General features: G+C 36.6%; 1 protein-coding gene across 2 annotated transcripts in view; it reads left to right on the top strand.

The window, feature by feature from the left end:
* SEC24B (SEC24 homolog B, COPII coat complex component) overlaps window positions 1–27,588 on the top strand; it is a 78,911-nt gene that overhangs the window by 41,091 nt on the left and 10,232 nt on the right. For both annotated transcript variants that reach the window (XM_052641602.1, XM_052641601.1), the window contains 10 exons: window positions 5,820–5,900; window positions 8,703–8,920; window positions 15,585–15,769; window positions 19,024–19,126; window positions 20,779–20,905; window positions 21,803–21,912; window positions 22,745–22,857; window positions 25,545–25,663; window positions 26,019–26,074; window positions 26,319–26,525. In XM_052641602.1, the coding sequence (XP_052497562.1) occupies window positions 5,820–5,900; window positions 8,703–8,920; window positions 15,585–15,769; window positions 19,024–19,126; window positions 20,779–20,905; window positions 21,803–21,912; window positions 22,745–22,857; window positions 25,545–25,663; window positions 26,019–26,074; window positions 26,319–26,525 (1,319 nt within the window). The remainder of the gene's footprint in view (window positions 1–5,819; window positions 5,901–8,702; window positions 8,921–15,584; window positions 15,770–19,023; window positions 19,127–20,778; window positions 20,906–21,802; window positions 21,913–22,744; window positions 22,858–25,544; window positions 25,664–26,018; window positions 26,075–26,318; window positions 26,526–27,588) is intronic.

Here is a 27,588-nt window from a genome sequence, read left to right as displayed (position 1 = left end):
TCTCAGCTATTTGCAAGGCCTCACCAGACAACCATTTTGCCTTTTTGCATTTCTTTTTCTTGGGGATGGTATTGATCACTGCCTCCTGTACAGTGTGTCACAAGCCTCTGTCCAAAGTTCTTCAGGGACTCTGTCAGATCTATTCCCTTGAATCTTTTTCTCACTTCCACTGTATAATTGTAAGGGATTTGATTTAGGTCATACCTGAACAGTCTAGTGGTTTTCCCTACTTTCTTCAGTTTAAGTCTGAATTTTGCAATAAGGAGTTCATGGTCTGAGCCACAGTCAGCTCCTGGTCTTGTTTTTGCTGACCGTATAGAGCTTCTCCATCTTTGGCTGCAAAGAATATCATCAATCTGATTTTGGTCTTGACTGAACTGGGATAATAAAACCAGTTATTTTATTATTTCTCTGAAAAATGTTTTGAGTTCTGAACAACCAAATTATAAACAGATTAACAACACTCCATATGTGAGCTTGATTGAAAACCCAAGAAGCTCACAGTCTGATTTGGAATGTAGAATGGAATTACACTCAGTCCTGTGTTAATTGTGGTGCTTTATAGGAATACATAAGAGAATCTAGAACCAGATGTAGGGTGGAAATGACCAGGAGGGTTCTGGAGGGCAGACAGGGGAACCTGAAGTGAATCTGAAAGAACTTGGAATTGAGCGAGGGAGGGACCTCGGGAGAGGCAGAGACACTTTTTGAAACAAAGCAAGAAGCATGAGAGATAGTGGCATATTTGGGGAACTTTACTGAGTTTGGACCTATTGTTTGCAGAGGGCAAGTGGTAAGATTTGGAATGAAGGTGAGTAGGCTGGATAAGATCTTTAAGAACCTCACATTTCCTAGTAAGAAGTTTGGGTTTTATCTTTAAGGTAGTGAGAGGTCATTGAAGGAGTTTACATGGGAAAATAACATAACCAAATTTGTATTTAAGAAATGCAGATTGATTTTCCTTAACAGAAGAAATTGATTAGCACTAGAGGCTTTTGAAATAAGGAATAAGCTAGTGAGAAATAAGACTAAGGTAGGAGAAATTTGGAGGAGGGAAGCATATTAGCAGAGTCTTTCTGAAAGAAGGGAACCATTTTTACAAATCAAAAGAAACTTGGTTGGCAGTGATAAATGTTAAGTTTGGGTCGAGGCTTGAGAAAAAACGCTTGGCTTTATCAATCAGGAGGTTTTGTCTTATTCTCTCTTTTCCTCTCTTTTGTAGCGGTTTTAGGATGGGAAGAGGGAAGAGAAAAGATGAAGAATGTTTTCTCAGTCTTTGGCTAGTAACTATTTAGTTTATATCTGTTATAGCTCTTTAATCTTAACATTACTATGTAGAGTTATAAAATCTGTTGTTACAAATAATAAATCACTCAGAAATGTTAGGAGTCCTGTCCATTCTCTCTTGGGCTTCACTTATAGCTCAGTTGGTAAAGATTCTGCCTGCAATGCGGGAGACCTGGGTTCGATTCCTAGGTTGGGAAGATCCTCTGGAGAAGGAAGTGGCAACCCACTCCAGTATTCCTGCCTGCAGAATCCCATGGACAGAGGAGCCTGGCGGGCTGCAGTCCACGGGGTCGTGAGAGCCGGACACTCCTGAGCAACTGAACCACCACCGCCCGTTTTCTCTCACCTCCTAAGTGGCAGAGGTGGGATTTGGCTTACACTTTTTCTGTGTTTTATACATGTTATGAGGAAATGCAATTTCAAATTGCCTCGTTAATTTTAGGTTGAAAAATATTAATAAGTGCATTCGACTTTGTTGACCCAAGGAGAGAGAATGAAGTCTTTTTTAGAAGGCTTTAGTGTGCCGTGGTTTGTTTTCCCCCAACTTCACAGATTCTGAGCTATTTACTTGACCTTACTTGTGACTCAGCTCCCACTCTTTTCCAGCTTCTTGTTCTCTCTCAACCTGTGACATAGAGCCAGTAAAAGAATGAGGAAACATGTTCCCTGAGTGTTACATCCCTTTGAGCTCAGAATATTTATTATCGGTAGCTGTAGTGTGAAGTGACTGAGGCAGACTGGATGTAATGTTTAAGAGTGGCAACAAGTGCCAGAGCTTCTCATTCAGCTAAAACTAGATTGGATGCAGAAAGCAGTATTTTACTTGGTGTCATGGTTCCAGATATCAATATAGTAGCATAGCTGCCTCTGTGTACTTGTAGTGTGATAGGGCAGCATACTGTGATCACTCAGCCAGTACAGTGTATGATTACAGTACAGCTGGGAAAGTGCAGGAATTTGTCCCAGCCCCACTTTTCCTTTAGCAGCTGTAAGTTTGCTTTCTATGTCTGTGAGTCTGTATTTTGTATATGAATTCATTTGTATTATTTTTTAGGTTCTCTGCATAAGTGATATCATACAGTGTTTGTCTGTCTGACTTCACTAACGACAGTTTTCTCTAGGTCCACCCATGTTGCTGCAAATGGTGATATTTCATTCTGTTTCTAATGGCTGCATAGGAGACCCGGGTTCGATCCCTGGGTTGGGCAGATCCCCTGGAGAAGGAAATGGCAACCCACTCCAGTACTCTTGCCTGGAAAATCCCATGGACGGAGAAGCCTGGTAGGCTACAGTGCGTGGGGTCACAAAGAGTCGGACACGACTGAGTGACTTCACTTTCGCTTTCTTTAGTACTCTGTTACATATGTTTATGTCACACCTCCTTACGCCAGTTGTCTGTTGACGGGCACTTGGGTTGTCTTCGTGTCTTGGCTGCTGTAAATAGTCCTGCTGTGAACATTGGGGTGCACGGATCTTTTCTAATGAGAGTTTTTATATCTGGCTGTATACCCCCAGCAGTAGGATTACTGGGTCATGTGATAGCTTTGTTAGTACTTCTTCAAGGGACCCCCATACTGGTGTCCATAGTGGCTGTACCAGTTTACATTCCCATCTACAGTGAATGAAGGTTCTCTTCTCCATACCCTCCGCAGCATTTCTTATTGGTAGAATTTTTGATGCTTGCCAGTCTGATCAGTGTGAGGTGATACTCGTTGTAGTTTTGATTGTCATTTTTCTAATTAGTAATGTTGAGCATCTTTTCATGTGCTTTTTGGCCATTTATCTTTTTTTTTTGTAATAAATATCTGTTTAGATCCTTCGCTCATTTAATTTGATTATTTGTCTTTTTATTGTTGAGTCATAAGAGTTCTGTAAATATTTTGGATATTAGTGAAAGTCGCTCAGTTGTATCTGACTCTGCGACCCCATAGCCTGCTTTGTTCCTCTGTCCATGGAATTCTCCAGGCCAGCATACTGGAGTGGATAGCAGTTTCCTTCTCTAGGGGATCTTCCCAACCCAGGGATCAAACCCAGGTCTCCCGCATTGCATGGTGGATTCTTTACCGTCTGAGCCACCAGGGAAGCCCAAGAATACTGGAATGGGTAGCCTGTCCCTTTCCCAGGGGATCTTTCCTGACCCAGGAATTGAACTGGGGTCTCCTGCATTGCAGGAGGATTCTTTACCAGCTGAGCTACCAGGGAAGCCCAAGTTTGGATATTAAACCTTTATTAATTAGATATGTGATTTGATATTCTCTCATTCTGGGGTTATCTCTTAACTTTCTTGATAATATCTTTGGAACACAAGTTTTTAACTTGATGAAGTCCATTATATCTATTTTCTTTCTTTTGTTGCTGATGCCTTTGATGTCATATCTAAAAATCTATTGCTTAATCCAAGGTTGTGAAGATTTACTCCCATATTTTAAGAGTTTTAGCAGTTAGGTCTATAATAATTAATTTTAGCGTAAGGTGTAAGAAGGGGATCTAACGTCTGTCTTCATTTTTTCATATCCTCCTCTCAGCCCTTGGCAACCACCAGTCTACTTTTTACCTCTGTGGATTTATCTATTCTGGATATTTCATATAAATCATACATGTGACCTTTTTTGTCTGGCTTCTTTCATTTAACATGTTTTTAAGGGTCATTCATATTGTAGCCTGTATCCGTACTTGATTCCTTTCTAGTGTTGAATAATATCCCATTGTATAGATATACTACATTTAGTCCATTTTGTTTATCCATTCATCTCCTGGTGAATATTTGGGTTTTGGTTTTTTGTTTTTTAATCCTATTACTTCAAGACTTTTGACCTTATATATCAGCATGCTTCTTTAGATATAAATTCACAAATATAAGGAACAAAAAGGAAGAGCCCATACTTCTCACTCTTAATTAAGAGTAATGACAAAAATATGCAACAGTTTTCTATTTACCACCAAGAAAGCACTTTGCATTAGTGTCTTTCGCCTGTTATTTATCTTATAGTCTTCATGTTTTGTAAGTTGCTTAATATCAACTGCCTCATTTAGGCATCATAAGAACATTAAAAAGCACACATAGAACATTTAAAAAATTGTTCTTGTTTGCAGGAGAGAGTATTATTGATGGTTGTCACTTACCCAAAGCTGTGTAGCACTTCAGTGGCAAAGTCTAATGCAACTATAACCTTTTGCCTCTGCTGCTGCTGAGTCGCTTCAGTTGTGTCCGACTCTGTGCGACCCCATAGATGGCAGCCCACCAGGCTCCCCTGTCCCTGGGATTCTCCAGGCAAGAACACTGGAGTGGGTTGCCATTTCCTTCTCCAGTGCAGGAAAGTGAAAGTGAAAGGGAAGTCGCTCAGTTGTGTCCGACTCTTTGTGACCCCATGGACTGCAGCCTACCAGGCTCCTCCATCCATGGGATTTTCCAGGCAAGAGTACTGGAGTGGGGTGCCATTGCCTACTCCTAAATCTTTTGCTGCTAAATCATGTTATTTACTAATAACAAAATGTTCCTACACAAAGAATTTTAGCTATTATGCTCTGAGTCGGTACACTGAATTCTTGCCATTAACCTAAATCATTCAATGAAAGATATTGTGCATACTTATTCTTTTTATATCACAATTGAAAATTAATCTAAAATATAGTTTTAACCTCAGTTATAATATTGGTATTAAGAGCTAGGGATCATCTCTGTAACTCAGGATTTTGTCTTCTGGTGAAAAAAAGCCGACGCGAGAGGGGCCATATGCATTTTCAGTTTTATTCAGTAGTATCTACCTATGTTAACTATAGGCTTTCAATAAAGTGTTTGTCGAGTGGATAACTGAGAGAATTTATATTGTATTCTACTATCTGTGTGACATTACTAAATATTATCATAAATTGCCACTGAACATTCCAATTAATCTTACAAGTTTTGAGTGAACACAGTAATAGAAGTTTTTATAGTCTATCACATATTTAATAGAGTACCACTTATTTTTGTTATCTTATTAAAATCACAGATATTATTTAATCTTTATTGAGCAGATGAATAAGCCAAGACATAGAAAAGCTTAGTAACATGCTAGGTGGCAACCCAAGCCAGAGATTCCTCTTATGTGAGTTTCATACAGCTATACTGAGTTATAAAAGTCATTAAAATTTAATTATCTTAAAATAGCCTGATATTGATAAGATGTATTTAATAGCTTGTGATTTGGTAGAGCCTGTCTTTGAGGTGTGATTATATTAACATTTCTATCATTCTAAATTGATATTTGTGTTTTACTGCTTCTAAAGTTATATATCATTAAGATGCCTTCATGTGTGTCTGATAAAATTTTATTCTACTCATCAGCTCTGTATTCTTCCCACTTTCATCCCCTGTTCTTATCAGAAATTTATATATGGTTTTTAAAATGTCATTAAACATCAGCCATCTCATGTTTCTAGGATCAGGAATTTTCCTAGATCAGCAAAACATCTTTTTTCAAAATTGCCAAAGGGTGCTTTAAGATACATGGTCATCTTAAACTTAGCAGATATTTTGATTCTCCTTTTAGGTGTTGACAGCTCTTCTACGACAAGCAGTGCTTCTCCAATGCCCAACAGTTACGATGCTCTAGAAGGAGGCAGCTATCCAGGTAATTTGTTTTGTGCATAGTTGAAGTTTATTTGAAAAGTTACTGACCATCAATTACTTTCAGACATGAACACTTAACTGTACATAATTAGCAGGCTATATTTTTAACAGAGAAAGGAAACATTTTCCTGTTCTTTTCAGCCTTAATTTCATGGTATAATTGTCATGTAACACCTATGGATGCTGTCTCTGGGAGGCCTAAGGAAATTTAGTATTTGATTTTTGTTACCATGCTCTTTATCCTTTTCCTCTTATTAGAAGACTTAATACTGAATAAGTTTCCTCTTCTTTCCCTTCTTTTTTATGCTAATAACTCCTTAAATTTATGTTTCTGTTCTCATGCTTAGGTCCTTGAATTTCTTCCAACTAGCCTCTGAGTATAAAGACTTTGACTCTTTCCTCCCCCTATGGCTCCTGCCTGCCTCCACCAGTAAATAGATTAACCAATTTGGGGGTAGGTTTTGGAGGCATTACTTTTAACCATATCTGGAAATAACTTTGGTCATCATGTAGGAGCAGGAGTGGTGGATAGTGTTAAAAAAATCTACAAATTTGACTTCTATAATAGATAGGTGTTTCATTCTAGCATCTTGTACAGTTATTTTCCTTATTTGCCTGTTTCCTAACACCAACAGCCTGACAACCACACCTGACCTTCTGCCTTTTCTTTTTAATGATTCCAAACTTTAGGACTAACAAAACAACTTTTTGTGCTCTTCTCTTTCTTATCACATTGGTAGTTATCCAGGATGAAGCTTAATTGAAGTTGGAATGTGCTGGACTTCACACACTGTCTTGCTGTCACTATCCTTATGAATCAGTAGAAAACTTCAATCTTCTTAGCTTAATATAGTGCTCCCTTTTAATATTTCAAGAATACTTAAATGAGCTACTCAGTCTTTTGTGGTTAAGGGTTTTTTCTCCTAGGAATCTGTGGATCTGTGTGTACATGTATGGGTGAGAAGTTGTGGACCATTCCAAAAGCAATCCCCATTATCAGAATATTCTAGAAGAGTCACTTCATTCACTAAAAGATGAAAACTATAACTATAGTATTTCATGAGCATCAGGTTAACCCAAAGTAAAACATCCAATGTAGTGGAGTTAAAAGATGGTGGCCTTGGAGTTTGACCTTGCTGTGTTTGTCTGTATTCATTTAATCAACAGATCTTAATCTTGTTATGGACTGTGCCTGGACAGTAAGTGAATGACCCTGGGCAAGTTTTCTAGCTATTTGTACTACACCAAAATTAAGGAAAGATGAGAATCTGTCAAAGTAAGATTAAGTGAAATAAGTCTGTATATCAGATACTAGATGGTCTTAGGGACTGTAGAGATGTATGAAATATTGTCCCTTTCCTAAATAAGGTGAAAAGTGTTGGACCCTCATATTAAGGACTCCAGTTCTTCATTTCTTAAGCTGATGACTCTTGCTGTGTTAAGAGACCTTTCTGTTAATACTTGTATTCCTATCACCGTCAGGAGAGACATGCAGGAAATCTAAGGAAATGACATGACGGTGATGCTTTTGTCCTTTTAAGAATATCCAGGAAGATCTCTTCAAAAATGAGAGCCAATAGAGTCAGTAGAAGGATGGGATTCCTCAGTAAACTTTGAAAAAATAAATCTATTAAAGTCAGATGCTTTTAAGAACTTTTTTGCAGAATGTGATTGCTAGTGAAGAATATAATTTTTATATGAAAAATAGATTAAAATACATATATTTTATTTTTAAAAGAACTTTTTACTTAGTTTTGGCGTATAGCTGATTAACAATGTTGTGATAGTTTCAGGCGAACAGGGAAGGGACTCAGCCATATATATCCATGTGTCCATTCTCCCCCTAACTTCTCTCTTGTCCAGGCTGTCACATTAACATTAAACAGAGTTCCATGTGCTATTCAGCAGGTCCTTTTAAATACAGCAGTGTAAAATACACATATATTTTAGATTTGACTTTAAAAATAAGACTAACAGTATAACGAAGTGTTAATAATGGTTTTGTGTAGTAGAGTAATAGGCTTTCTTTCGTTGATGTTATTCTTTATATGATAATTAAATTCTCTACAGTTAGTTTCCCCCTGCAGTTTTCATCAAGTTTTAGTTTCTGTTTTAAATTTAAATGAAGGAAAAGCATTCATTCACTAAATTTTATTTGGCCTCTACTATATACCAGACATTGTTCTAGGAGCTGGACACTATTCTAGACACTTTCTTTCATAGTTTTACAGTTTTGCCTCTGAAAATAAAGCAGACTTCTGGGGGACTGTGGAGATAGGCCACTTCTTCCATGGGTCTTTTTTTTTTTTTTAATAAATATCAAGGTCAGATAAAAAGGCAAGTTGGAGAAGAGAGTAATTGACACTCTTTTTATTGCTTTGCTTTGTCTTCTGCTTCTTAGCCCCATTTCTGCTGAGAGAACAAAGGGAAAAAATAACTATGTTCATATATATAAATATATATTTATATTATAACATATGCTATAACATTTAATATGTTATCTGTTAGGAATATCAACTGCAGTATGTGTTAGTGAAATGATGCAAGGTGGAGTTTTCCTGTAAGATATTTGTTAAAAAAAAATAAAGATGGAGTAGGAACATGTGAAACAAGATTAGCAAAATATTTAAAGCTAAGTACTGGATATATGGGTTTATTATTTTGTTCCATTTTTGTATACATTCACAATTTCTCATAATAAAAGTTTTAATGAAAGAAAGGAAAGTGCCAGAAGTAGTGGCTCACCCAGGCGTCTTTGTGGAGGGCTGCTTTTCAGTGAACACCATCCTTTTTCCTTTGTTAGATGTGCTTTCCTCATCAGCAAGTAGTCCTGCTCCAGACCCCGCTCCTGACCCTGTTCCAGCACCAGCTCCAGCTGCTCCTCAGCCTTCAAAAATGCCTAAGCCATTTGGGTATGGTTATCCGACTCTTCAGCCTGGGTATCAGAATGCCACAGCACCACTTAATTCTGGAGGACCATCCAGTAGCCCAGTGTATTCTGGATTCCAGCAGTATGCTCAAGTATGTATTTAGTCATATGAAATTATATAACAACTGTGAAACTTAGCAGTTCTGACAAGTCCCTGGTGGTTCAAATGGATCATAGGTGTTAATGTAGACAAGCCTAGATTAAACATGCGCAGACTTTGGTTCCAGTTTGTATGTGTGTGTTTATGTGTGTATGTATACAGAGAAGAAGGTAAAACTGATTTTTCTTTTCTGTCTGTACTTTTATTTTTCAGAGCCTCTGTAATGTGTAGATACTCATTCTGTGATCAGGAAATTAAATGTTATTTTAAATTTTGTGTTACTAAGCTGGCTTTCTCAAAAACTGACAGGGTATAAATGTAGTTTGGGATTTTGGTTTCAGCGTTTAACTTGAAGAAGTCTGTGTGACATATAACTAAAATTGGTAAAAGCTTCAACAAATGCTCATTAATACATTTGTTCATTATTTTTTACTTGACCTTTCATGGAGTTGCCTCTTAAATACCATAGCAGTTTATTAAAAGAACAATACGTATTTTGCATTTATACTTGTTGAGAAAAAGTAAAATATAAAGAAACAGTTTAAATGACAAAAGCATTCTACTTATAATAAAAAACTGCTCTCAGTAGACTAACTACAGAGATTTCATCTTATGGTGAACTGATGAAATTAGAGAAGAAAAAAAAACAAAACATTTCTTCCTGGAATTTAATTTTAGAATTAAAGCACTGAAGGAAAAAGGAGACAGAGAGGCACTGGAGAAATATGGCTGGTTGGTTCAGATTTCCCTGCCTTCCGTTTTGTTAGATTTTCTTTAGGGCTGTATTGGTCCAAATGAAGTTCCACTATTTCATGACAAGTGAACAGTAATGATTTAAGCACATAGCAAGGATGTGCATTTAAATTCTTATCTGGCTACTTAAAAGAAGATTATAGATTTTAATCTAATATTACCATTAACAAGCCAATTTTAAAAGAAGCCATTTATTTTTCAAGTCCTATTTAGAATAGGAATATTTTACTTTAAATAGCTTTCTGTAGTAAAATTGAAAAGTGAAAGTGAAAGTCGCTCAGTCATGTCCGACTGTTTGCAACCCCATGGTCTATACAGTCCGTGGAATTCTCCAGGCCAGAATACTGGAGTGGGTAGCCTTTCCCTTCTCCAGGGGATCTTCCAAACCCAGGGATTGAACTCAGGTCTCCCACATTACAGGCAGATTCTTCACCAGCTGAGCCACAAGGAGTAAAATTGAAATGACTCTAAATAAGTGGGAGGGCCCTGAATCTTAAGGGCTTTCTTGGTATTCATTTATTTGAGATGACCTATACTAAGAAGGGAGAAACCCCAGTGGTTGCCCTTTGAGGAAGAAAAAAACTTAAAATTAGTTTTTCAGAGTTGAAAAACAGAAAAAATTGATGTTTTAAAAAGAAGGGAATTCCCTCAGTCCAGTGTTTAAGACATGGTACCTTCACTGCCTTGGGCTCAGGTTCAATCACTGGTTGGGAAAGTAAGATCCCGCAAGCCATGTAGTATGGCCAAAAAGAACCCCCTAAAAATTAAAAAATAAGTTAATTTTAAAAGAAAAGTTAGAAAAATATTTTAGGGCTCCCCTGGTGGTTCAGTGGTTAAGAATCTGCCTTGCAATGCAAGGGACACCAGTTCAATCCCTTTCCAGAAATAGCCCATATGCCAAGGAGCAACTAAGCCCGTATACTACAACTATGGAGCCTGGGTGCTGAGAGCCTGTGCTCCAAAACAGGAGAAGCCCCCGTAGTGGGAAGCCCTTGTACCACAACCGGAGAGTAGCCCCCGCCCCTCACAGCTAGAAAAAGCCCATGTGCAACAGCAAAGACCCACCACAGCCAAAAGAGTTTTAAATCTTTAAAAAAATATATTTTAGTGAATATGTAAAAAAAAAAAAAAACAACCAGATACAGATACTGTATGGCTTTTTTTTTTTAATTAAAAAGCGGTGCATGAGCAGTTGTAGGAAAATGCAGACAAGCAGAAAAGAAAATAAATATCAGTCAGTATTCCCACCATCAAGATATAAGTAGTAACACTTGCAGTTTGTCCTTCTAGGTTTCTTGCTATATGCATCTACGGGAGAAAGCCACTAAAGGAGCTGGGCATCTAAATGACTTATTTATACAAACAAGTTGATAAATATGAGCATCGTTTTACATTTATTTTAAAATCCTTGAACAGCATGAGAGGGAACCTTTCCATATTATTTCATACCTTTCATCTAATAGCTGTGTGATGTTTTATAATCGCCCAGCCTACTGCTATTGGTCATAACTGAGCATCAAAATCAACATGTACAAGTGTGCACAGACCTTTGTGCATTTGTCTCGTTATTTCCTCAGATGAAATTTCTTCAGGTAAAAGTAGTCAATCACAGCCGCTAATACCAGACTTTAGAGTTTCTCCCTGCTTATTCATTCAGTGAAGACTGAGTTTCTACTATGTGACAGCCTTCCTCTAGGCACCGAGGCTATAAGAGGAAGCCAAGTGAACACAACAGAGTTCCCTCTCTCAAGAAACTTGGTGGGAAGGCCGGACCAATAGGACAAGAAGTAAATCCATAAATTAACAAGCTGATTTCAAACAATTACAAATGCTGTGAAACAAGATGAGTTGAAATTGCAGGGCTTGAGTATATAGAGTAAACAGGAAAGCCCTCACTGTAGAAGTTATGTTTAGTTAATATTTGAATGACAGGAAAAGCCAGACAAAGAGAAATATGAGGGTAGAGAATTTCAGGCTGAGGAAATATACAGAAACGTAAGGCAGAGGCAACTTTGACGTGTTTCAGAACTGAAGTCCCAGTGTGGCTCTAGCTCAGCTGGCAAAGGGAAGAATAATAGTAATGAAATCAGAGAGTTTGGGAAAGACCATAGTCAGAAACTGAAGTTTTATACCAGTGCAGAGGAAAGACATAGGAGATTTTATGGAATGGAATGAAATCTGGTTTAGGTATTTAGAGAATCCTTTGGCTACTAAGTGAAGAACGGATTAGGGATGGGAGTATTTGAAAAGATAAAAATGGAAACAGGGAGACAGATGGAAGCTTTGCATCATCCCAGAAATAGATGATTATGCTTTGTTCTAAGGTGGTATTGGCAGAGGTAGTAAAAAGTGGATGGATAAGGGATATCTTTTGACTGATGTGGGTGAGAGAAAGGAAGCGTTAAGGATAACTTAGGTTTTTGGCAGGACAGCTGGATAGAGGGTAGTGTATTTATTTAGATGGAAGACAGAAGAATAGTTCTGGAAATGGGAATCAAGTTTTCCAGATTAATTTAAAATGCCCAGTAGACATCCAGGTGGAGATGTCTAGCAGACAGTGGTTTTCGGTGCTCAGATATGAGGAAATAATGTACCAATTTATATTCCTAGCAAAAGTGTCTATGCCCACTTTTCAGTATGCCAAGAATTATTTTTTTATAAGCAAAAATGTTTTACTATTTTCATAATTTTTAGTTGTGTTTCTTTACTGAAATCCTTGTTCATTATTCTTTCACCATTATTCTGTTCAGGTCCTTCTGGCTTGTAAAAGCTGTCTGTAATAAGTACATTAACCATTTTTGGTCTAATTTATATTATAGTTTGTTCCCCCTCAGCTTGACATTTGTTTTTAATTTTAATGCTTTTTTTAATACTTTAGAGAAATGTTTATATAGTCATATTATAATTTCTTTTGTTTTTACCTTTGTATCCTTTAAAAGTCTTTCAACCTTAAGATAGGAAAAATTCCCTCTATATTTTTTTTAGTTCTTTGGTGAGTTTCCTTTTGCATCTTTTAAGGTTTTATTTTGGTATATAAATATAAATCTCATTCCCTCTCCAAAATAGTTCTAATTGCACTGATATTAAATAATCTGCTCTTTCTTATTGATTGAATATTCTACCCTTATTTGAACGCCGAGAGTTGGTGATGGACAGGGAGGCCTGGCATGCTGCAGTTCATGGGGTCGCAAAGAGTTGAACACAACTGAGCGACTGAACTGAACTGAACTGAACCCTTACTTTATATCCTAAATTCTTAAATTCAAATTCTAAATTCTTATCCTAAACTTGGGTCTGTTTGGGGTTTTCTGTTAAACACTGTTACTAATTCATATAATCATTTTTCTCCCCTCCTTTACATCTCTGCTGAAAACTCAGAGAATTACACACACACACACACACACACACACACACACACACACACACACACACACACACACACCCTTTTCTTGCTGAGGGTCTTAAAGCTGCACACACACACACACCCTTTTCTTGCTGAGGGTCTTAAAGCTACACACATACACCCTTTTCTTGCTGAGGGTCTTAAAGCTAACCCTGGGCAGGCAAAGCAGAGAGATGAGAAAGATAATTTCTTGCAAACTGTAATACCACTATTACAGCCACAAAATTAACAATAGTTTCTAAATGTCGTTTAAAATTCAGTCAGTTTTCAGAGTTGCCTGGGTAGTTTCCAGGCTACTATTCTGTAGTTGGTTTGTTCAAATCAAGACTCACTAATTGTATTAGCGTATGTCTCTTAATTCTCTTATTAACTCTAATACAAAACTCTGCCCCTATTTTTTGTGCCTTTGATCTTTTGAAAAAAACTAAGTCTCTTGATCTATAGACTGTCCCACATTCTGAATTTGACTAATTGCTTCTTGTGGTATCATTTGACTTGTTCCTCTGTTTCATTTTCTGTGGACTAGAAATTAGACCCAATGGCTTGATTAAATTCAGTGTATTACTTCATTTATTTATTTCATAAGCCAGAATATATATTTTGATTCTGTGTACAACATAATAATACCTGATTGTCTCACCTTAGTGGTGCTAAGATAGATAGTGGGTTCATTTGGTGACAGCCTTATCTTCATTGTGAAGTTCCTCGTTAAGCTTTCACTCATCTCTTGGTATCTGTTTGTCATCTATTTCAGATGACCATTACCTGTATCATTTATTCTCATATGGGTTGTAAAATAGTGATTTTCCTGACGTTATCTTCTGTACTGATTAGCTGGAATTCCTCAGTATGTTCACATAATGGAGTGTTTGATAACTAGACAAAAGAATGTGGAGAATCTCTATATACAGATGTAAAGTTATTGCTAGCATTTTATTTTAGGTGAAAAGGTCACATTTAGAGCAGTGTATATGTTAGTTTATATTGTATTATTAAGCAGAGACAATGGAAGGTAAGACCAAAAGCTAATAGTTAGCTTAAGGAGAGGGATCAAGAGTGAAACAAGATATTTCTGAATTATTGTAAAGTTTTGACATTAAAACTATGTAAATTTTACTCAAAAAACATAAAATGAATGAAAGAAAGCTATCCTTGAAAATTAAAATCAAACAAAAAGAAGTGAACCAGTTTATCAAGTTGAATACATTCTGATATAGAAAAAAGTATTGTTTTAACAAATCTTAAAACTCAGTATTTTGTATGTTCTGAATGGAAAATAATCTAAGAACAAAAGAACTACAAAGAAATCTTTAAATAACCTTACACTTATAATAATATTAGTGTTGTCATCTTGGAAGTATCTTAGGATATTGTAGGATGAAACAAATAAGTAAGGCTGTTGCCGGAGCTTACCAGGTGGCTCAGTGATAAAGAATCCACCTGCCGATGCAGAGATCGATCCCTGGGTTGGGAATTTCCCTTGGAGGAGGAAATGGCAGCTCACTCCAGTATTCTTGCCTGGAATATTCCAGGACAGAGGAGCCTGGAGGTGCAGTCCATGGGGATGCAAAGAGCTGGACTTGACTGAGCACATGTGGAGAAGGCTGTTACCACTAGAATTCGAGATTTTCAGCAAAAGAGAAGAGCAATATAGGCATAAAAGCAAAAAAGTTAAAATGCTATTACCTAAATTTGAATTGGAAGTGTCAACGTGAACTCATTATTTTTTTTTTTTTCTTCTATGATTTCTGTCTCTGTTGTAGAAGTCTGGAAGTAATAACAGCACAATAACAATGTTATCTAGATTATAGTCTCTAGATACCATCCCAATTTAAAAGGAACCAGGAATCTTTTTTGGATAAATGGCTAATTTCAGTTCTGAAGGAGGAGTGGTATAGAATGTAATGCCAGAAAACAAGGAAACTAACAAGAGACAGTGGGTTCATATCAAAAGGACACTGGAATCAGCTGTAAGAGGCTGTCACTGGCAAAAGATTGGGTAGTGTGGGCTTCAAAGCGAATAGTAACTTCTATTCATTAAGTCACTTTGAGTTAATAAGAGCCATGACTTCATAATAATACTAAAAATATGAAAGGGAACAAAAACTAAGCAAGCAGAACTCAAGGAACATCATTATCATTCCTATGGCAGCAACACATTCTGAAAATTGAAAAAGTTTAAAAATAAGCATTTATCCTGCCTTTCCAGTATGAAAGATATTCAGAGAAACCAAATTCTTGATGTTGAAAAGCATTGTTGAAATTTTGTTGTTAAGTCTAACCATTCACATAAGGTTTAAGTTTTTTCAATATTTTCGCTTTGAGTTTTTTAAAGAGTGCTTTAAAGTGAGCTGCCCAATTAGGTTTTTCTACTGTTACAAAGCTAGATTCAAATTTTATCTTCTTGCTTTCCTGTATGTTAATTTCCTATACATAGTATAATAAATTATGTTCGTGTTTGATACATTGTTCTTTGTGTTGTTTCAAATTGCCCTTTCAGCAATATCCTGGTATGAACCAGCTGTCCTCCAGTCTGGGAGGATTGAGTCTTCAGAGTTCTTCACAGCCAGAAAGCTTGAGACCTGTCAACCTCACTCAGGAGAGGAATATTTTACCCATGACTCCTGTTTGGGCCCCTGTACCCAACTTGAATTTAGACCTCAAAAAATTAAACTGTAGCCCAGAGTAAGTATTTATAATCTTTAGTAAGTAAAACCTTGTCAAAAACATTGTGTGACTTTCAAACATAATAAAAATACTATAGTAGTAATTCCTTGACTGGAAGTTTTGTTAATGTGAACTCTTGTAATTTAGTTTGTGTAGAAATTCTAGATGTAGAATTTAGTTTAAGTCATCGGTTCCTGTCCTCTTTGTTACTATCGAGTCTCATTCCCTATTATCTAAAGCTAGGGAAAGTTTTTTCTATTTTAGTGAAGGATTTTAGAAACCCAAATCTAACTATATTTTTCTTAAATTTCCTTCTCCTCACTTTTCACCGGTAGTAACTTCTGATGCCTTTTAAATTAGGTGAAATCTTAATTTAATGCAATTTAATCTCTGCTTGAAAAGGATACAGATTAGATTAGTAGTTTTATTTCTAAATTTTCTTTTCCCACTTAGTGTTGAGTGAGAAGACCCTTGCCCCAGTGTGTATTTTTCCACTTATTTAGCCTGAATATTAATTTGGATTTTCGTTATTGAGTATTTCCTCACCTCACGGAGAAGTTTAGTTGGCAGCCTCCATCTGATGGCCGCAAGCCACTGGTGTCTGCTGAGCTCTGTGACTCACCTTGCAGTGGCCCCCAAACCAAAAGTTCTCTGTTGGTGCCTGCTTTCTGTTTTTCTGTCTCCTAAGTATAGAATGTTTCTCTGTACCCAGACATTGTCCTGCTTCTGGAATCTCTCCTCATAAGCTCTGATTCACAGACAACACTGTCTTCCTTGCATTAGAATTAGTGTTCTTTAGAGGCAACACCAGAGAAGGCAATGGCACGCCACTCCAGCACTCTTGCCTGGAAAATCCCACGGGCGGAGGAGCCTGGTGGGCTGTAGTCCATGGGGTCGCTAAGAGTCAGACACGACCGAGCGACTTCACTTTCACTTTTCACTTTCATGCATTGGAGAAGAAAATGGCAACCCACTCCAGTGTTCTTGCCTGGAGAATCTAAGGGACAGGGGAGCCTGGTAGGAGGCCATCTATGGGTTCGCACAGAGTTGGACACGACTGAAACGACTTAGCAGCAGCAACATCAGAGGCAACATATATATATATGTATTTTTAAGGCAATAGTTTTCTAGCTTAAAAAAAGAAAAGCTTACAAGTTCCTCTCTTTTTAACCAAAGTCTTATATAGATTTCTAATAGAGGAAACAGAAAATGGGGGTGCTTTGAGGGTTCCACCTCTTCCACCACACCCTACACCAGTACCCAATCAGTGCTTAAGGCAGTGCCAAGACCATTTCTGTAAAACTGTATAACCATTGATTCCAGATTGAAAGTAGCTGCCCAAACTACGTGTAAGTTGCTGTCAGGTCAATAAGTATGTGAATTATGGCCTTGTACTATGAATTAGGCACCGCCTCCCCACCCCAAGTAAGTAAATACAGTATATGTTTATGTGTAAGAGATCACATAGATAGGGAATAGTTCTGTTTCTACTCAATTCTATGTTTCTACTCAGTTCAGTGTTTCTACTCAATACATACTCAATGTACGTGTAAAATACATAAAATACCTCTTACCTAAATAGCAAAGCAGAGTAGTAGGCTTTAGAGCATAGATTTAAAGTTTGACAGACCTAGGGACTTATCGTGGTTCCACTGATAAGTATCCATGAAGCTGTGCCAATTACTGAACGTTTGAAATCTGGGTTGTCAACTGTAAAACAGGAATAGTAATTGTGTCTGCATATTAAGATGAGTCATTCAGTATTTAAGTCAGTTCAGTTCAGTCGCTCAGTCGTGTCCGACTCTTTGCGACCCCATGGACTGCAGCATGACAGGCTTCCCTGTCCATCACCAACTCCTGGAGCTTGCTCAAACTCATGTCCATCACGTCAGTGATGCCATCCAATCGTCTCACCCTCTGTCATTGCCTTCTCCTCCCGCCTTCAGTCTTTCCCAGGGACTTTTCCAGTGAGTCAGTTCTTCGCATCAGATGGCCAAAGTATTGAAGCTTCAGTCCTTCCAATGAATATTCAGGACTGATCTCCTTTAGGATGGACTGGTTGGATCTCCTTGCAGTCCAAGGGACTCTACAAGAGTCTTTTCTAACACCACAGTTCAAAAGCATCAATTCTTCGGCACTCAGCTAATAGTCCAACTCTCACATCCATACGTGACCACTGGAACTGAATGCTTTCTAAATTAGGTGCCAGACACTGTTTCTAGGTGCTGGGAATGAAGCGGTAAACCAAAGAAAGTTCTCAGTCTTGTACAGCCTGTATCCTATTAGGGAAGATGCACTGTGAATAATCAAACCAATGGGTACGCAGTGTAACCTCAGAATAACTATGAAGTAGGGAATAGAACGGATTGAGGTTGATTATCTGTTAGTGCCTGCTTTCTGTGTTTTCCCAAGTAGTTAACATTGGAATAGAGATTTGAATGAAATGAGAGAGCAAAATGTGACTCAGGAAAGAGGGTGCCAAGCTTCATGAACAGCAAATGCAGTGGTCCTGAAGCAGAAACCAGCTTGGCGTGTTCAGGGAACACACCAGTGTGGAGTCAATCCGTATCTGGGTTATCTCTACATACTGTCAGCCACTTTCCTTAAAATTCCTGTCACCGTTTCCAGTACCTCTGCTTTTGGTCCTTTATTGATTCTGTGTCTGCTGATCTCAAATTGTAAGCTCTTGGTCTGTGAGAGGAATGGTGCTGGGGTGACACAGTGAACAAAAGGTCGCTGATAGAGGAGAAGTGCACAACTAAAGCAGGTCAGACTAACCGATGCCATGGAAGCGTAAGCAGGTCTCGGAGCACAGAGGAGGAAGTCTTTCCTTCTGACTTGTGATCAGGGGTGAGGGTGGTTTCACAGGAAGCTAGAACTCTGATGAGTCTCAGAGAAAAAGGAGGCTTTCAACAGGTGAAGGATGCACGGGAGAGCAGGAACCGCATCCTTAGGATGCAAAGGTACCTTTTCACTCACGTTTTCTGCCCCCTCCTATTCATGCCCTGATGGTCATACTAGAGTTACTGTGTTTTTCCTAAGTGTGTTGTACTTTTTCACCATGAGCATGTTGAGTCCTTAATTTGGATCTTTTGAGGTATAAATTACATACATACCTGTTAAGTTATCAGGACCCTCATAGTTACAGCTATGTAGTGTGTCCAGTGATTTTCACGTATCCTCTTAACTGTCTGGCTGTCTGCACGTATCCACATCAGTATTGGTATTTTTCCTGATCGCTAACATAGTCCATGTGGTTTCTGTCTTTACAGTTCATTCCGGTGTACTTTAACAAATATTCCACAGACACAGGCGTTACTGAATAAAGCTAAGCTTCCTTTAGGATTGTTGTTACATCCCTTCAGAGACCTAACGGTAAAGTAACATATTTTAAGGTATTTGTGGGTATTAACCTCTGTACTTATGTGCAGCATGTTTAGATTGTATATTTTCTTAGAATTTTTATTTATTTTATTGAAGGTAGAATTAATTATTTCTGTCAGTTTCGATACAACAACCGCTTTCTGTCAGCTGCTGACAGGAGCAGAAACGTAGAGGCAGATGCTGCCGTGCAGGATCACTAATACCTGGGACTAGTCAGAATCTGTGAAGTAGCGAGGTGACGAACACAGTCCTGGAGGGGTTTCCTCTGGGCACAGCAGCAGATGTTTTCTACAAGCAAAGAGATCTGAGCTGGATTTGGAAAGAGTAGTAGTTTTAGCGGTACTGTGGAATGGCCATAGGTGACAGATAAACTTTAGGGGTTCTTTTTTAAACATAAAGGAAACACCACCAACGATGCACAGTTAGGGAGGAAAACCATGCGATTGTTCCCAACTGTATTAATTAAGTAACCTTTGTAATAATAATAAAGTCAAACTCTTCAAGCCTATTGAATTAAAACATTATTTGTTAAAGTTTCCATAGTCTGTTTGATTTAATACCTAGCATGCTGGATTTTTATCCATATTCTGGTATTTTATGCAAGTATATATAAACTAAAATTTCTAAACTTCAGAAAAAACGTTTAATCAGATACATTTTATTTATAAGTTGTATTTCGCCTTCATACTTCTTTATAACTGTGTTATTTTTTTTACCCTCTCATTGCTAATGAGTTTCTTTTGCTCTCATTCAACCAAAAAATATTTTTTGATTACCTGTCATGCTGAGTGCTGAGGATACAAAGGTCATTAAGCTTCCTTGTGGAGTTTTCTTTCCTCAAGGGAATAGAAAATAAAATAATTATAATATGTTATAAGTACCTTCATTATATTCATTCAGTAAGTACTATTTGACCAGCTGTAATAAAATTGCAGCTTTATCTCTAAACCAAGATAGGTAATTTCCCAGATACATAGGTGAAAATTTTTGTCTAAATATGTATTCCATATATGATACCTTCTGGAAGTGTATACGCTAAATTGGCAGCAGTAACTTCCTTGGGAATGTAGAATTCTGGGTAATTTTTAATTTTCTCATTTATACGTTTCCTAATTTTTTCACAAATAACATGTAGTTACTTATGTACAAAGTTCCTGTCCCACACTAAGCCTTGAGAGATGCACTGTCTTTCAGGCACGTGTCCTTGGTTTCTGGTGACTGTGGTCCCCGTCCGGGCTGTGTGGTTGCCTAACAAGCAGGGCCCTGGAGTCTGGTACCAGGTGCAGGCAGGAGGCAGAGACAAACGTTGTATAAAGCATGAGTTTCTCACTCTTGCTTTTTATCAGTTTAGCTGATAAGCTGAGGTTATTATATTATCCTGGCCAACCAGACTTTTCTTGTCTGCCAGTAACTCTCATTACATTTGATTTGGCTTTATTTTAGTGTTATTTTACAGTTTGTGTCAGAAGAGGGAGAAACTGGATAGCTGCTTCTGTTGCTCAGTGCACCACTGGAATTTATTAAAATACTTCAGTTTCAAACACAGATGTGTTTTCTGTTCTGCATAGGGAGCAGAGCAGTATGTGGTCCATTTTTCCTCTGGGGTGTTTTTTCTGCTACAACGTCTTTGTTCTTTTTCCTAGCAATTACCAGTGATAACATCCAATACCATTGTGAGGTGCCGGTCTTGTCGAACATACATCAACCCTTTTGTATCCTTCATTGATCAGCGTAGATGGAAATGCAATTTGTGCTATAGAGTTAATGATGGTGAGTTTAATACTCTTTTTTAAATATTTATTTCATTTATTTGTCTGTTCCAGGTCTTAGTTGAGGATATGTAGTTGTGGCATGTGGAGTCTTTAGTTAACAGCCGGTGAGCTGTAGATCTCGGACTAGGGATCAAGCCTGGGCCGCCTGCATTGGGGGCAGAGTCTTAGCTACTGGACTACCAGGGAAGTCCCTCAGATTCTCAAAATAACGTGTCTTATATTAGACATTTTGACATTGTTGCTATTATCTGGTGTCTCCTCACTGTTTATAAACTTTCATGACACTTTTAATGAAGAGAATGCAGGCTAGGGACACTTCATTTTCGGCTGGCCACGGGGATAATTGATAGTGCGGACGGCGACAGGGAGGAGAGAAGGTAAAAAGAATTCATAGAGTATTTTTGAAGAAGTGAGGTGAAGCAGTGCAGGTCCGACAGATGAGAGCATGCGCACTAATCATGCGTGACCCTGACAAGTTTAGATTGCCTTCCTTCTGTAGGTTTGGTTCATTCAGCTCAGTGTCGACCTCTGCCGGTGTGTGTGGACACACGCGTGCACGTGCATCTGCTGTCCCCTTCAGGGACGTGTCCTAGACCCTCTTAGGATGATTGCTTTCTGATTTCTTTCCCATGTCATGTGACATAATAAATAGGACAGAAGCCTAAGAAGCAAGGCTACTTGTGTCCTGGTTTTCTCATCTGATTTCATAAGTTTTCTTGTCCTCCTGATTTATTTTTTAAAGAAGTTTTAGGGGATTAGTTTTTACCATTAGATTTTCACAAAGCTATTATAAACTTCATAAATATTAATGATAGAGGTGTTTATTTCTAGGCATATATATATGTGTTTAGAAATTGTGCTACTAACTTTGTACTGGATTCCTAATCTTATCTAGTTCCTGAAGAATTTATGTATAATCCCCTTACCCGATCCTATGGAGAGCCTCATAAACGGCCAGAAGTTCAGAATTCAACAGTGGAGTTCATTGCTTCTTCAGATTATATGGTAACTATTCAGTATTAAAATGTTAGTCCTGGAGTGCAATTGTATCGGTCATTTGGTAGTTTACTCATAAGTGAATTCTTGTCTAAATTTTTTAATTGTCCATAGTATGATTTTTTTGAAGTAGTGCTGAAAGCTTGTACTTAACAAATAGATAACTCTTTGTATCTTTGTAAAGATTACTTGATCTCCTAAAAGAATGCAGTTACATCACTAAGAAATGTTTCCTAATAAATATGTTTCCTAATCATCTATAATTTGTTGCCATTTTGATTTCATTACTTGCTTGTAATGAATATAAATATTCTTTTTACCATTTAGTATTTAAAATCCTTCAACAGAAAAACCTGTATTTTTGTCAAAAATTGCTTTTAAGAACTTGCTGTACACCTAGCACTTAACCCTTGGGATTCAACTGGCATCAAGTGGCCCAATGGTACTAATGATTGTCATGTTTAAAAATATAAATGTTTAAAGTAAAATATTTTTAGGAGTAGGGAAGGGGTTTAAAGGTTAATATTTAATAATAAATATGTTTAATTTTCCTTGGAAAGATATCTCAGCCATCACTCTATGAGGAAGACATTTAGCCCATCTGCTTAACCATTACTGTGTAATTACTGCCTAATCATACTTAATCCATGACCAAATTTAAAAGAAAAAAAGTCAAAGGAATGTCATTTTCATTACCTAAGATCTTATAAAACATTGATTCTATTTGTGTGGATAGATAGAGATATATATATTACAGTCAGTAAATATCCAGTACTAGTTGCGATATAAAAAGAATGGCTTATACCTACTAAATATGTTACATTATTTCTATTCCTTTCAGCTCCGTCCGCCTCAGCCCGCAGTTTACTTGTTTGTTTTAGATGTGTCTCATAATGCGGTAGAAGCTGGATATTTGACAATTTTGTGCCAGTCACTGTTAGAAAATCTAGACAAGTAAGAATTTTTCTTACTCACTGTGTGTGTGTGTGTGTATGAATGTATAAAATGTGAAGTGTATTTATAGCAGTTTATGGGGTTGGCTTTTATTAAGTTTGATTTCATTTATCACTAAAAGAGTACATCCTATCTGCTTTAGAATAAAGATCTACTACATATATTATTTGGATTTATAACTTTATATCTGAATCTTAAAACCATAATAGTTTTAATACTTAGGAATTTAGATTTTATCTAACTATCCCCCTGACTTAGCAAGTCTGAGCACTTAGATCCAGAAAACTCAACCTAGCCAGGGTATCAAGGATCTGGATGAGAGGAATCGAGCTGTAATTTATGCTTGAGCAAGAAGTTTTTCATAAGATAGTGTCAGATGTGCTAATGAGAAAATGAGCCAGATAAAGAAGGAATTGATACTGTGCTGAATATTTCAAGAAGCCAGAAACTGAACTGGCACATTAGTAAGAAGCTTTATGGTGAAAGTAGAAACAAAGTATACGATAGGTGGTTAAACTTGGCTCTAATTCCTGCCTGTCTGTCTACCAGGATTAGTCACGAAGGACACCCTTAACTAACTTAAAAAGTGGGTGTTCCAGATCTCTGGGAAACAAAGTTGTTTGTACATTTCTTTTTCTACTCCAACACCCATAAGAAATATGACTTCAGGTTGTTAGTAAGAGTAGCTTCCTACTGCAGTGGTTCTGGACTTGTGGAGAGGTGTAGGGGTGAATATATATATATATAGTATATGTATTCAATATATATTGAAATACATTTCAGTATTCAAAATACATGAATAATTTGTCAGAAGTACTCGGTGATTCCAAAAGGTTCTTCTCTCCCATTTTCCATTTGAGTTTAAGAGTCCTTATTCTGTTGAGTGCTAGCTCTAGTCGCTATAATTGCATATCACTGATCTTGGCCTGTGAATAAACTGATAACATTGAAACATTCAAGATTAAAAACATCCAGAGATATTAAATGATTTGCTTTATGTTTCTGTTAGTAACTTATTGATTTCATATTTTTGTCCTTTATTGAAGCATTTGCCCTTTTTAAGTCACAAGTGCTTAATTCAGACATGACTTTAGCAGTGAGTAGCAAAGGAGGACACTCTGCTAAGAAATAGCTGTTAAGACTGAAGAGTTAGCTTGCTGGAAGGTATTTGATGATATAGCACTAGAAATAGGAGCCAGTGCAATGCAAGAGACCAGGGCTCAATCCCCAGGTCGGGAAGATCCCCTGGAGAAGGAAGTGGCAGCCTACTCCAGTATTCTTGCCTGGAGAATTCTATGGACAGAGGAGCCAGTGAACTACAGTCCATGGGGTTGCAAACAGTCAGACACAACTGAGACAAACACATTCACTTTTCACTTTCAACAGAGATGAGTGATTATTTGCAAATTAAATGGTCTATGGAAAGCCAAAAAGATAATATTGGGAATGAAAATTAGTTTTTAAAATGTATATGTTTGATTAAAGTGGAAATTAAAAGTATCAGAAAAGTAAAAAAGTAAAGGTGATAGGCTAGCAATAAGATACTATCATGTTTTTGGAAAGGGCTGTGTATATAACTTTGAGAAAGGAAATTTGATGCTGGAGCGGTTCTAGCTCAGCTTTGTATTTTGGCCTAGAGGTACGTAGTCTCCATTGTGATTGATAACAAATGACTCTAATAATCAGTGACCTTAGAAATCTCAAAGAAGTGAAGAAATTAGAAACAAGATAAACCTTGACCAGTATTACTAAGCTAAACACCTGCATGACTTGTTGTTTTCTGTTTTCTGAAATTCCTTTTTTAAAAATTGGAATATGATTGCTTTACAGTGTTGTGTTAGTTTCTGCTTTACAGTGTCATGAATCAGCCTCTGAGTAGCCTGATTGATCCTTCCTAATAATAACAGTGCTTCTTGCTTTGACACACACTGTTCTGGCATCCTGTAATATTAAAAAACATCTTTAAAGACAGTGCTAAAACAATAAATTATGTAAAAAATTGTAGTGAATTACATTTAAAATTATAGCAGTTAACATGATGGAATTTAGAAATATACTGATACTTTTGTAAGACAGGGCATCTATCTTATTAAAAAGGATAGCTTGACAGGCTTTTTTTGGAACAGACTTTAAATGGTTATTTGTTCTTTGCTGTATTATTGACTTGAATACTGACAGAAAATTTGAATACTTGAATACTCAGAAAATTTTTAAAAGAGTGATCATAGATAAAATGTCTTGATGTTTCTGAATGTGGTTTTTATTTAAAATTTTACATGTTATAATCTTTTCTTGAACAGTACTCATTTTGTCACTGTTCTTAAAATACTTAAACAACATACATGATTTTTGTAATATTGAAACTGAAAATATGAGCAACTTTTACTTAAAGGAGTTTGTTTCAGAGGAAAGTTTGCAAGAAATCTTTGTTTTTTAAGTATATCATTTTAGGTTTTGATTAATTATTTGAAGATAGTTCTGTTATCAGAGGCATGAACTCTAAACATGTCTGGTTTCATCTGAAACTGGAATGTTTTATACTTACTCTTTTCTGATATGCATTGGTTTAGATAGGGGTAACTGTTCTGTCCTCTGCATAAAAACATAAACAATTATTCTTAGTATTTTTTAAAAATAGAATATGTCACTTAGCAGTTTGAATTTAAAATTATCATTTTTATCTTTAGGCTCCCTGGAGATTCACGAACAAGAATAGGATTCATGACCTTTGATAGCACTATTCATTTCTACAATTTGCAAGAAGGATTATCACAGCCTCAAATGTTGATTGTATCTGATATAGATGGTAAGCAGTGAATAAAACAAAACTCTATTAATAAAACAAAATTTTGGAATTAAGCATACTTTATTTTACAATACATCTTGTCATAATGCTGTACAGATAATTTAGCTCATTAGATATTTGTTTTAAAATAATTGCTTTCCTGGAAAGTACTTGAGTCAAAGTTTTTTACACCTATGTATGTGTACTTACACATGCTCACACACACACATATGATATGTACAGAGGATATATATTAAATAAAGCAATATTGTGCATACCCTTTATATGTATGGACTTAGAAAACTAAGATTTTTTTTAATTCGAAATTCTTTTGAGTTTATTTATATTTTGGTTAAAATATATGTTTTCCCTATAGATGTTTTTCTACCTACTCCGGATAGCTTACTTGTGAATCTATATGAAAGTAAAGAGGTGAGATTGAATTTTTTTTTTTAAGTATTAAAGTATTTCTGTTACTTCAACTGATTGTAATGTTGAGCATGTGTTTACTTGGTATATATTAACATTGCAGTAAACAATGTAGGTAGCATATCTCTTGACTACTCACTTTACAGTCCTCCAAAATGTAGTGGCATATACTGTACTCTGGAATATTTTAAAGAAGAATATTGCCCTTCCTTCTCAGTAATTCAACTTTTAATCTTTGTTTTCCCAGCTTATAAAAGACTTATTGAATGCATTACCAAATATGTTCACCAATACAAGAGAAACACACAGTGCCCTGGGTCCTGCTCTCCAGGCTGCCTTTAAATTAATGTCTCCAACAGGTGGCCGTGTGTCTGTATTTCAGACACAGTTACCTTCCTTGGGGGCAGGACTTCTGCAGTCCAGAGAAGATCCTAATCAGAGATCAAGCACAAAGGTATTTTATATTATTAATGTTCCTCTCTCGTATTCAAGATCATGGCTTCTACCTCTGTCGACTTGTTTAATTACTTGTTAGTCTATTTTTCTAATTCTTTGATAGTAAAAAAAAACTGGTAAGAGAGTTTAATTCAAATTACCATTTTGTTGTTGTGTTGCAGTGTGTGCTTTTTAATACTTTGTTTATGAGTCATAGAAATTTAGAAATGATCTACTATAACCTTTTTTTACAGATGAGGAAACAGAGATTAAACAGTCTTGCCAAAAGTTAAATAAATATTTAGTGGTAAAGATGTGACTTGGATTTTCTGACTCTAGTGTTCTTTTCTATTTCACAATTGATAAAACTTACTAAATCTGAGATATAATTTAATATGCACATATTAATAAACTTTTAATGAAGGTAATACAAATCATTGTATAAAACTTGGAACATGGAAACATACAGATGATCAGTTATCTCACTGTCAAGATAATAGTAGTTAAATACAAGTAATTGCAGTTGGGCATCATACATGTATACTATATTTTTTCATTGACTTTTTTCACTGATGTGAGCATTTACTCATAGTGAGCATTTTTGGAGGTCCCTAAAAATTCTACAAAAAAGGTTTTTTAGTAAATGTGAAAAACATGATTTCGTTAATTGCCTACTTGCTGTTTAAGAGTGAAATGAGGCTGAATGTTCCTAGGGTTTTACAGTGAAGATTTGGTAAGGGTATTTTAACCCCAATTTAAAATACTCATTTTTGTTCTATAAATAAGTTTTGCCTGACCTCGACTTATATATATGAAGATGCCATTGCAACTAGTTATGAGTATGGATTAAACAGTTTGAATAGTGTTATAAATCTTTAGCCACATATTCAGTTTTTCCCTAAGGTAAATTCCTAGAAGTGAAATTATTGGATCAATGAGTATAAACTGTATTTAAAATTATTATTTTACTTATTGGGATTTTTAATCAACCTGTACTCTTTAAGGACTCTGATCTTCTGGGCACCATTAAGGATTGCTACTTTTTTATTCTTTACCAATTTGCTAAAGAAGAATAGCACTGT

This window comes from Budorcas taxicolor, chromosome 6, assembly GCF_023091745.1.
Source record: "Budorcas taxicolor isolate Tak-1 chromosome 6, Takin1.1, whole genome shotgun sequence".
Taxonomy (NCBI): domain Eukaryota; kingdom Metazoa; phylum Chordata; class Mammalia; order Artiodactyla; family Bovidae; genus Budorcas; species Budorcas taxicolor.
The sequence above is the reverse complement of the archived record's forward strand: the minus strand, read 5'-3'. Positions and strand labels throughout refer to the sequence as shown.